We start from the raw sequence: 11,855 nt of genomic DNA, 5'->3' as shown, positions 1-11,855 counted from the left end.
CTTCTTAGGGCACTGGGGTTCACCAGTGAAACACTTAAAAGAGGTCAAATTAAAGATCACGTCCATTTTGGGCAGCTTGTGCCGCTTCAGGAGGATGAGTCACTCACAAACTCTGCATATTTTGGAAACCCCCCAGTTAAGCCTGATTATCTTGGAAAGACTAAGTCAAAGTCATCCGCTATTGCTGTGACCTATTAAATCTGATATCGAATTCATGATTCCAAATCCTCCAACATTTTCTGTCCTGTCATTCCTTGGCTTTTTGCCCGTGGTGGTAGATATGTGTTTGGCTGCGGTAACAAAAGCTGGATTAGAGTGGAACAGAAGAGGCTATCTCAGCGCTGTATATCATTGTCAAGACAAACAAATACTCAACAGCTGAAGAGTTTCCGTGGCCTTGAAGAGGTATCGGTTAGCTTTATCACTCTTTCAACAGTCTCTTGATAATAAAACACCTCTCAGTGGGAGATAGAGCAGACGTGCTGCTTGTCATCAAGCTTGAAAAACTCATCTTTTATCCAAGTAAGGCTGCTTCATGTCAACAACACACAGCTGAGCAATGACCTAACCACAGTGCACCCCGTATCAACGTTTCAAAACCATCCCGAGGTCCTGGATGGATTTCAAGTTTTAGGATGTGAGTGGATATATTTTGCCGATGAAACTGAAAGCTGATACGTCATTGCCAAAGACTGTTGAAATGTAACCAAGGGAGGTCTAATTGAGGTTTATATCACAGGAGACCCCTTTTTTTCTTCATAGGGAGGGGCACTACATGCTGGTTGCAGGCCAGCCTGATCCTGTTACCCATCTCTGGTGAAGCAATTGAGGTCATTGCAGGAAAAACGAGGACAGCGTGGACGTATTCCAGACTACATGCATCGACTTAACGTGGATGTTTGCATGCAGCTTTCATCTTTGATCATATTTACTGTCTGATAAAAGTGTTGCAGAGGAAGTGACAGCAACTTAACAGCGATTAAAATGGCTTTAAGAGGATTTAGGGGTTTTAGATAAAGAGCTTTCTACCAAGATGCTCTCAAGCTGAGCACAAACCATGCTTGTTTACTGACTATTTGTAGACCACCACTTAACTGGAAATCACTCAGCAGAGGTAAGGCAAGACCCTGTTTTAACAGGCTTATTATCCCTTCATATTATATCCATTTAAATTATATCCAGTATGAGGTTACAGACTGTGCAGGCTTTCAGAAAGCACCAGCAAAGAAGTCCATAAGCGACACTGGTTGGCAAAGACCCGTGGTTCTTGGTATCAGGACATTCCCGTCATTCTCTCTCTCCTGTTGGCTCCCTCACCGATTCATCTTTGTTGTGTGCAAGTGTGGGCCTACGTGCATTTGTATCTACAGTGCATGCGCTCTGATCTTGTGTCTTGCTTGTGTTTATTTCTCCCGAGCATGGGTCTAAAAATACCCTCGTGCCCTTGTGATGGTGATGGGTGTAACCAGCAGGATGCTGAGTCTCTATAACCCCAGAATCAGAGGTCTCCAGATGCAGTACGATTGCTCCTGAGTTCCTTCACTGGTAAATAAAGCAGCAGCAGGTAGGTCAGAGAGATCTTTTTAACAAGAATTTTGGAAAGTATGAGTCTGAAAATCTTTAAAAAGTGAATTTCTGCGTGTTTACTCTGCTCTGTTTGTGGTACTGTGCTGTGGAAAACAGTAGCAAATAAGGGAGCAAAATGTCTTCTTCTTCTTCTTCTTCTTCTTCTTCTTCGGAGTTTTATGGCAACATCTGCAATATTACATTGCGGCAACAAGCAAAATATCAAAGTATATGAATAGAAAACCTAATATTTTCTTTTTTTATTCGTGTTCAGATAACAATGATTGCATTATAGTACCAAGAGGGAAGATACTTAAGTTAAGATAATGATTAAAAAAAATAGTTTAAAAAGAAACATTACCTTAAAAAAATTTTAATTTAAAATGAAGCTCAAGCTTTTGAGTAGGGATGTACTACTGTTATTTGAGAAAGCACAATAATGCAATGAAAAAAGACATTTCTGTTCTTTTATTGAATTACATTGACACATTTATATATCTATAACTATTTACTTTTTTTTTTTTTACTCATTTATTTATTTATTCATTCATTTAAAGGTCCAGAGTGTAGGATTTCGGAGGATATATTGGCAGAAATTGAATATAATATAATATGTATTTTCCCTTAGTGTATAATCACCAAAAATAAATAAATAAATAAATTTTAAAAAAAAAACAAAAAACGAATTGCTGTGTTTTCGTTACCTTAGCCATTTATATCTAGGTAGCAGGCACTTGTCAATGAAGTCCACCGTGTTTCTACAGTAGCCCAGAATGGACAAACCAAACACTGGCTCCAGATAGTGCCATTCACTTTTGCAAATTTGGGTAAAAACCTCCTTCTCATCCAGATTGGAAGAAAGATGAGCACACATTGCCTTATCAGAGAGAAAAGGTGAGCACAAATTAGCAGGTGCTGGGTCTGCTCGTCTGCGATGGTCTGATCGCCTGGTCTGTTTGTTTCGGAGAGGAAGACACCTCTGTAGATAATTCGGCTCCTGGTTAAAACCTCCTGAACAATGAACACTGCAGGAATTCTAACCAGGAGAAGCCTTCCTCACCACTCGACGCCACAAAACCCCCTAAACCTCACACGCTGGACCTTTAGTATTACCTTAAATGGCTTTCCATAGGTGGTAGGGTTTAGGCAGTTGAGAAAGATAGACGAAAGGACAGTATGAGGATGAGGAAATATATTTCATCATTAATTATATGCCATTATTAAGTGAATTTGATGGTTTGAAGGCACAACAATTTCACTGAAAGGGAATTTTAGATTGGAAAACAATATATTTGCCTGATATTACATGACTTTTGGTAGAAACCACGGCCACTTTCAGTATTCTATCCGAATTTGGGTAAAGAGACTGTTGGTTGAACAGATACAGATGATGTTGTCTCTGTACACTTCCTCTCTAACGAATATATTTGTGTGTCCAAGTCCAACACAGGATTTCCCATGGCTACTTTGTCCACATGCTTTGTGGGGGGAACCAGTTATATGAGAAGCGGAGAGGAAGAAGATGGGAATAAAGAAGTTAAAGAGGAAGAAAAAGGTAAGATGAACGATGCAATTAAAAGCAGGGAAATGTTTTAAAACTCACACTGAGCAGAGAGCACAGAGATCTGAACGTCTGACATTTGTGTCAATCAGATGAATCAGCCGTCCAGACGCAACAAAGACCAGCCTGGACGCCATATTTACACTACAAACCAGACAGAGAGGTGTACCATTATGTTGGACAGGACATCGTCATTGATGGGGCTTTCGACTCCTATGCAGGCATGATATGGCCAGGGGTGAGTAAAACGGCACATTTCTATCATACATCTCATCTTTGCTGCTCTGACCCTCCAGCTCATGCTGTACTTCACCTGCTCCAGTCATGCTTCATGAGCCACGGCCCAGAACAAGGACAAAAATACCTAAACCTGCCTGTAACTCAAAGTCATGTTGATCTTTCTCAGGCTCTGGCTCTCTGTCAATACCTGGAAACTCATCGCGAAGAGTTGAATCTCGTGGGCAAGGCGGTCCTGGAGATCGGTGCGGGAACAGGCCTCACGTCTGTTGTAGCGACACTCCTCGGTGAGAATTTCACATTTAAAATTTATAAGAATTTCAACTTTAGAAGAGAGAAAGGACTAGAGTACATTTATAGTGCAAACAGACTAATATATCAACATCATTCTTTCTTCATTGAAGAGAGTAAAAACCAACAGGCACCTATAATCACACTACAGCTTTTAATGGCATTTGCTAGCTCTAACGCAGCTGTAAATCATGTCAATTACTGCTTGCAACTGCAGTCAAACTGTCATACTAGGCAGCACTTATCAAATATGAATGAAGATTCTGTAACTGCATTGCCTATTTATCACCTCAAGTGTTTTCAGGAACATATTATATTGTACTGTTTAGCTGTAAAATGAGAACATGTTGGTGAAGATTCTCAGTCATCCAGGTCATGATAATCTTAAGTGCTATATCGCAGGCAACTTGAGTTTCTTGAAGACGTTTCACCTCTTATCCAAGGGGCTTCTTCAGTTCTAACGGACCGGTGCGGAGTTGCAGGGTTTAAACTCTGTGTGGATGAACTCTTACAGAGTCGTTAAGGTCAAATGTGAGTCATTGACCCACCCGGCAATCATATGTGTCGCTAGGGTTAGATGGGTCCAAGTGTGAATGGGTGTTAAGTCATCTGGGAAGGGATCCCAAGACTGCAGTCTTACAATGCAGCACTATATATAGCACTTAAGATTACCATAACCTGGATGACTGGGAATCTTCACCAACATGTTCTCATTTTACAGCTAAACAGTACACTAAAATGTTTCTGAAAACATTTGAATCGACAAATAGGCATTGCAGTTGCCTAGTTTGACAATCCAAACAACAACAGCTGCATTAGAGACTACTCGACTCTGATTGGTTGTGTTCGTTCACGTGCAGGAATGCCATTAGAAGCACTGCAAGGAAATAGAACAGGCAGAGGACTATGATTTTTTTTTCTTGCAGACTGTTTGTCTCATTTAGCGCTTTGTCAATAAAATGACAATTTTATTAAAGGTAACTTTTTGTCCTATTCGCTGAAAGATACTAACGACAGCATCAAAGGTACAAAGAGAAAAAAACTATACATACTGCATCCATCACATGTAACAAATTAAAGAAAAGACGACAAATTCAATTCTTCATTTAAATAAGGGATTCACTGTGTTAAGAGTGTAAATCCATGATGCCCTCTGCAGAGCAGTGAGTTGGCGATGTCACCACCTCTCTAGGAGAGGGTGACTTTTTTTAATGACGCTGCAAAGCCATGATTAACCTGTGCATTGTGCTTTAGTGTATAGGGTGTATTCAGGGATCAGGTAAAGGTGGGCTGTGTGTTTGGAGTATCTTTCTCAAGCCTGACAGAGGAGAAACTATGAACTTTGTGTCCTCAGGTGCCTGGGTGACAGCCACAGACCTTCCAGATGTCCTGAACAACCTGAGAGCCAACCTGTTCAGAAACACCAGGGGGCGATGGAAATATATGCCTCAGGTAGCAGCTCTGTCCTGGGGCCAGGACCTGGAGAGCACCTACCCTTCATCTGTCTACAGGTACGACTACGTGCTGGCAGCTGATGTGGTCTACCATCATGATTTCCAGGACGAGCTCCTGGCCACCATGAAGCATTTCTGCAAACCAGGAACGACTTTGATCTGGGCCAACAAGGCCAGGTATGAGAGCGATCAGACGTTCACTGAGAACTTTAAAAAGGCTTTTCACACAAAACTGCTGGTCGAAGATGGAGAGATGAAGATCTTCATGGCAACGTGTAGAGAAGAGGGAGAAGGTGATCAGGAAATTCAAGATCTGCTGAAAGAGGAGGAAGAAGGAAAGGAGGAGAAGAAGAGAAAAGAACAACTTGGAGATGAAAAACACAAGGGCGATGAGCTTCACTCTGTCAGTACAGAACAAAGTAAAGGAAAAGACATCGATGTACTAGAAGAACCTCGTGTGTCAGAGCCTGAAAGAGGAGATGATAAGGAAGATAAAAACAAGCATGAGTCTGATGGAGAGGAGGAAATGGTCCATAAAGATGATGACTATAAAGAGGACAAGAAGGATGAACCAGATTCAAGTTGTAGCAGCACAGCCAACAAGGAAGACGCTCCAGGTGTGTGTGAAAATGCCCATGTATTAACACATGAACATCAAACATGTCTGCTAGTTACAATCGAAGTTTCCCTCTGTTTAAAGGGCCAGTTCACCCAAATTGAGATATCTCCCGCAATAGCATTGGCACTATTTCTTTACAAAGTTCTAACAAAAACAGTCTGTGGATTATCTAGAGTAACAGGGAAACTGAGACTTTGATGTTGAATTTTTGGCCATCATAGGCACTAAGAAAGGCCTGTCCACCCCCCACTTTGGTCCCAGCCCAGTCTCCAGGATTACCTGTTGGCTTTGTATGTTTCTGCTGACCACGGATATGTTACAATTGTACATTTTACTGAATGATGTAGTTCAGATTACATTCATTTTTTTTCATCAGGAGGAGGGGATTGTGAATGATGTGATACCTAGGTGAGATGGCTACCAGTGTTTGTGTGACCAGGCTGGGTCATTTTTAAGCACACATTGGGAGATTTCTAGATGTGTTTGGTGTGACAAAAAAGGGTATTTTTCAACGCCAAGTCCGGACATTTTCAGCTGCTTTTGTTGCAACAAAAGTGGGTATTTTTTAACGAGCGGTCAGGACATTGCCAGCCGTGTTTGTTGCAACCATTTTCAGCTGCTTTTGTTGCCAAAAAAGTGAGTATTAGTTAATGACATGTCTGGACATGCCATTAAAGTGGGTATTTTTTAACGAAAAGCTGGGACATTTCTAGTCATGTTTGTGGCGACCAAACTGGGTATTTTTTGATGAAAGGCCAGGACATTTCCAGTCATGGTTGTGGCGACCAACCTGGGTATTTTTTAACGAAAGGCCGGGACGTTTCTAGTCATGTTTGTAGTGACCAAACTGGGTATTTTTTGATGAAAGGCCAGGACATTTCTAGTCATGTTTGTGGCGACCAACCTGGGTATTTTTTAACGAAAGGCCGGGACATTTCCAGTCATGGTTGTGGCGACCAAACTGGGTATTTTTTTAATGACGTCGGGACATATTGTTGCAACAAAAGCAGGTATTTTTCTTAATCTTAGCCAAATGGTTCCTAACCAACCATGCAAACATTAACCACAGCGCTGTCACAACAGAAAATTAAAAACTGAAGTGTAAAGAAAGGTAAGGTTTCAACATATCTGCTACATAGGAACTGTACAAATGTAACATATCCATGGTTAGCAGAAACATACAATGCTAACATTTACTCTGGCAACTGGGTTGTTGGTCCACACTGACAATCTCAACCATAGACTTTATATGCATTCTATAATCTCAAGAGCTAGTTGATAAATTGCCATGAAACTTTGGTACAGATGGTGAATTCTCGTGAGTTGACATGAACTCTAACACCACCATGAGGTTGACATTTGTAGTTTTGAGTGAAATGTCTCAAAAGAGTAGAGTTGTCACAAACTGGCCGAGGCAACATGAGAAGGAGGGAGTCCACATCAGCTTATACTGAACTCAAAACAACAATAGACTTGGTAGATCAGTGATGAAAGCAGGACATGAACATGTGCCATGTGTGTTGTATTGCAAAACCATCAGACAGAGACGCAGGGTGCATGCCAACTGCAGGAAGGGAGAGACAGAGTGAGCATATGGTTCGCTTATATAGCCTGGAAGCCCCAGGAGAACTACATCAGGCTAACGACCCTACGTTCTCCAGTTGACATGAGGTTGGCCAGGGTAACCTCCAAGACATTGGCAGGGGTGCCTTGTGGTTTGGCAGCTTCCTCTTAAGTGAGCAAACAGCTTTGGGACTTTGATATATCTGGCGAGATCAGTGGCAAGAATAACATTTGAGACGTGAGACCTGTGATAAAACCAAAATGTGGTGAAGCCAAAACTATAACCAGCTGTCGTCAGGGAGACCAGAGGGCAGATGCACTCCAGTATAAAGTGTCTGAACTTATTAGGAAGAGAAGCAGGGACTCATTTATTCACATAGAAAATGATGTAATGTGTATCTTTTTATTGCATCACATAAAGCTACTGGCTTAACACCAGCTTTTCTTTTTAACTTGTTTGGCGTTTATGTTGTGGAACTGCGTCTTATATTTTAGTCTTTATTGCTTTTAATTCTGACTGGAAACTCACTGAAATTATTAAAGTTTAGATCCTTCCTCTCCTCACAGGACAAACAAACACAAAAACAGCTGAGCAGCAGGACAGCCCACCAGCCTGGGCTTCCATCATCAACAGACGCTTTGGTAGAGACATCTACCATTACGTAGGGCACGACATTGTCATTCAGGAGTCCATAGACTCGTACGGAGCAGTGATGTGGCCAGCAGTGAGTGCCTCTAAAAACATGAAATAAATATCATCATTACAGTTTTCTTAAACAAGCATATGAGATTCTGTTTCTATTTACAGGCGTTGGCTCTGTGCTCCTACCTGGAAAACAACAGGAATACGGTGAACCTGCAGGGAAAGGAGGTGCTGGAGCTGGGATCAGGAACTGGACTGGTAACCATTGTGGCCAGTCTGCTGGGTGAGTGGTCTTCAATTTGTTTCACACAACATGAACATGAGCACAAAATCACAGCCCATCAAACTTGGGAAAATGTCTGTAAAGTCACCGTGACATGATACTCAAACTTTGACACAAAACCCAAAGTAGATTACAGTTAGGGTTGTGAATCATTAAAAAAATATAATACCAGTAGCAAAACCAGTACCCTTAAAGTGATACCAATACCAACAGAGTACTTCATTTAATACCCATAACGTGAATGGAGTGGTGTATAGTCATACTTTAGATGGCATCTCAGCGCACTGAGCTGCCGACTTTGTCAAACACACCGTGCTCGACTTCCCCACATCACAGACTGTATGGGTTGTTGCTGCTGCTGCAGGAGTGTGAGCTCCATGCCAGGGACAGTTTTGAGAGTCTGTCTGGCCGCACACACACAGTGACAGGGCTAACTGTGAGCATCACAGGGCTAAAGATACCTAACTTTTTAGTGTCAGTGTGAGTTTGTTGGAGCGTTTAATAACTCAGTGTTGGTTGTTAGACACTGCTGCTGTGTTAGATCGAGCTAACCAAGCAGACGTTTAACTGATCATTCACTGGTGGGTTAGCTGCTCCGGTGACAGCAGCAACAGAAAGTTTGCTGACCCTTGGTGAGTCAGAATATTTTGGGATCAGACCCCGCGCGAAACGGATCAAATGCAGGTATTGTTCGACTGAAGACGTTTCGATACTACTTCGTACTGGGTTATTTTGGTCAGTAGGTATTTAGTACTGATACCCAGCCATAATTACAGTATCTACTGACAGAATCTAATGGTTTTATAATTCATATAATACACATCTACACACACGCACAGAGTAAAAAAAGATGTAGTGACCTGCTTTTATCAGGCATAATATGACTAAAGCAAACTATTTGAACTATTGCTTGATTTTGTGTCACAAAAAAATCTACAAAATCAAAGCACCCGTATGGTAACGGGCTAAAAATGCTCCTTTTACTGTTTTTTACTTGGTGTCTTTGCATACAATTTTTTGTTTGTGAAATGCACATTTTTCTTATTAGACTGACATGTAGAGCTGGATGAGGGTCAGACACAGAGGGGTGGTGGGGTCAATGTTGAGCCTGAAGTGACTTAACTAGGGAGTGAAACTTGGGGTCGGGACGATGTGTTGTTTTGTTCCCGTTAAAATACCTTAATCATTTTAGACAATCAAATTAATCTAGCAAACATTAAACTTGTGTAATAAAAGGTGTTCTGTTGCAGTTATCTTTTAGTTGTCTGCACCTTTTTGTCAAAATGATGTCACCATTGTGTGGTAATGCACTTTAAAGCAGAGACTACTGAAGTCTCTTTTTGGTGTATTAAAAACCCTTGACTCCACAACTGGTTACCAAAAAACATTTGTTTATTGTCTGAAAGTCAAACCTAGGTGTCAGCCTATTTAGGATGTCTTTGGATGATCTTCCCACCAGAGTCTTAACAAAATGAGAACTGCTTAAACTGCATTTCCACTCTACAAACTCCCTAATAAAGATCACCAGTACAGTTATTTTATGGTTATTGTAGCTATGTTAATGACAGATGTCCTGTTTCTGCATCCTCAGGAGCTTCAGTCACAGCTACAGACCTACCTGACGTGTTAAGTAACCTCCAGGCCAACGTGACCAGGAACACCAGGGGGCGTTGCAGACACACACCCAAGGTGGAAATTCTGTCCTGGGGCCAGGACCTGGAGCGCACCTACCCTTCATCCCTCTACAGGTACGACTATGTGTTGGCAGCTGACGTGGTCTACCATCATGACTTCCTGAACGAGCTCCTGGCCACCATGAAGCATTTCTGCACACGAGGAACGACTGTGATCTGGGCCAACAAGGTCAGGTTTGAGACTGATCTGACCTTCACTGAGAACTTTAAAAAGGCTTTTCACACGAGTCTGCTGGCCGAAGACGGAGAGATGAAGATCTTCATGGGAACGTTTCGAGGGTGAGAGACAGAAAAGATACAGAAGGATTACTGAATGGCCCCAACAGGCCCAGGGGGCCCCTAAGTCAGAGCCTCTGTTAAACGTGACTGTTAATACCACTACTTTTTGGGAAGTTAAAGGGCGAGTACCTGACACTTTTTACTTTTACCTTTGTTATTTTTTTCAATATAAACAGCAGCACAGTGCATGACTGAGCCAATATAATTAGTAGAGCAAATGAAATTACTTTGACAGTGGAATAGCTCAGCTTTAACAAAACAATGCTTCACAGGTTTCCTTTGATGATATCACATATTTTGTATATTCATTTGTAAAATAACAGTGAAGACTTTGGATCTGTATTAGCAGAATGATGTGGTGAGAGTTTAGATGGCCACTCTATCTCGAACATTAACAAAAGACTGCAGCTTTTGCAGTGATGTGGGTGCTGCGCCGGACTGTCATGGGGAAGAGGGAGCTCTGGGTAGTGACCGCAAGAATAAGATTGCGGATACAAGCGGCCGAAAGACAGCGTTTCCTCCGTGGGGTGGCTGGGCTCAGCTTTAGAGATAGGGTGAGGAGCTCGGACATCCGGAGGGAGCTCGGAGTAGAGCCGCTGCTCCTTCTAAAGGGGTCAGTTGAGGTGGTTCAGCATCTGATCAGGATGCCTCCTGGGCGCCTCCCATTAGAGGTGTTCCGGACACATCCCACTAGTAGGAGGCCACGGGGCAGATCCAGAACATGCTGGAGGGATTACATATCTCATCTGGCCTGGGAATGCCTTGGGGTCCCCCAGGAGGAGCTAGAAAGGGCTGCTGGGGAGAGGGACATCTGGGGTGCTTTGCTTGGCCTGCTGCCCCTGCAACCCAGCCCCGGATAAGCAGGTGAAAATAGGTGGATGGATAGATGAATCATCAGAACTGAAGTGTTATGATTTACCTGGAAAGGTGCCAAACAACCACATTTCTCTGTTTAGACCTGGTATTAACATGCGTTTTAGGTGATCCAATCACAAGTGGACAGCGCTAAATACAAGAGTAGACGACCACCCAGACGCACCGTGATATTTGGTAGTGTTACCACTAATGCACCCTGATGCATCCCTTACAAGGACTACACCATCTGCGCACATTGTGGTGGTTGTTTTGGTGACAACGCGCTAAAACTCTATCAGGCAAGAAATGAAGGCCTTATGCACTTGTTTCTGTGCCAGTGCTGTCCCGTATGAGCACTGAGCAAAGCAGTGGCAATGAGCTGGCCAGTAGGATACACACATGCACTGATAAGCACACACAGCTTACGACAATAAACCAAAGAGAAGCTCGGATTACAACACACACAGATGACATTAATCCACTTTATCTTTACATAGCAAATAGCTGTTTGCTCTTAATGTCGTATACAGAACCTTTACAGATAAAACAGTTGATCGTTCATTGAGAAAATCATCTGTACATTTTTTGATATAGCACAGAATTTAGTCGCAGCCCTTTCACTGCATCTGTTATGAAATGTCCTGTTTTTGTTGGCATGTGAATTGTCTTTTTTAACATTGTTTAATATAGTAAAAACAATTGAAACTACCCTTTTATCTCTTCTTTACTTGGTCATTTCTGGACAAACTGTTGCAAATCATATCTGCTCCATAATGCTGTGTGTACAAGTGACGACCAAAGCACACTTAC

At 42.2% G+C, this 11,855-nt stretch overlaps 1 protein-coding gene across 1 annotated transcript; it reads left to right on the top strand.

The window, feature by feature from the left end:
* Nucleotides 1-888: 888 nt before the first annotated feature.
* Nucleotides 889-11,853, top strand: mettl21ca (methyltransferase 21C, AARS1 lysine a). The gene is made up of 8 exons (XM_033618852.2): nucleotides 889-1,564; nucleotides 3,007-3,121; nucleotides 3,220-3,365; nucleotides 3,534-3,651; nucleotides 5,010-5,726; nucleotides 7,859-8,016; nucleotides 8,100-8,217; nucleotides 9,809-11,853. Exons 2-8 carry the CDS (start codon nucleotides 3,025-3,027, stop codon nucleotides 10,192-10,194), a joined length of 1,740 nt encoding a protein of 579 aa, XP_033474743.2. The 5' UTR covers nucleotides 889-1,564; nucleotides 3,007-3,024; the 3' UTR covers nucleotides 10,195-11,853.
* The last annotated feature ends 2 nt before the right edge of the window (nucleotides 11,854-11,855 follow it).

Source organism: Epinephelus lanceolatus, chromosome 2, assembly GCF_041903045.1.
Source record: "Epinephelus lanceolatus isolate andai-2023 chromosome 2, ASM4190304v1, whole genome shotgun sequence".
NCBI lineage: Eukaryota > Metazoa > Chordata > Actinopteri > Perciformes > Serranidae > Epinephelus > Epinephelus lanceolatus.
Note: the sequence above shows the minus strand (reverse complement) of the source record. Positions and strands in the feature narration are given on the sequence as shown.

Bases quoted from the DNA above. Each gene is read 5' to 3' on its own strand.
- mettl21ca (XM_033618852.2), top strand. From the start codon at position 3,025: ATGGCTACTTTGTCCACATGCTTTGTGGGGGGAACCAGTTATATGAGA. The intron at 5,727-7,858 runs GTGTGTGTGAAA...CTCTCCTCACAG, and splicing joins CAACAAGGAAGACGCTCCAG to GACAAACAAACACAAAAACA. The intron at 8,218-9,808 runs GTGAGTGGTCTT...CTGCATCCTCAG, and splicing joins CATTGTGGCCAGTCTGCTGG to GAGCTTCAGTCACAGCTACA.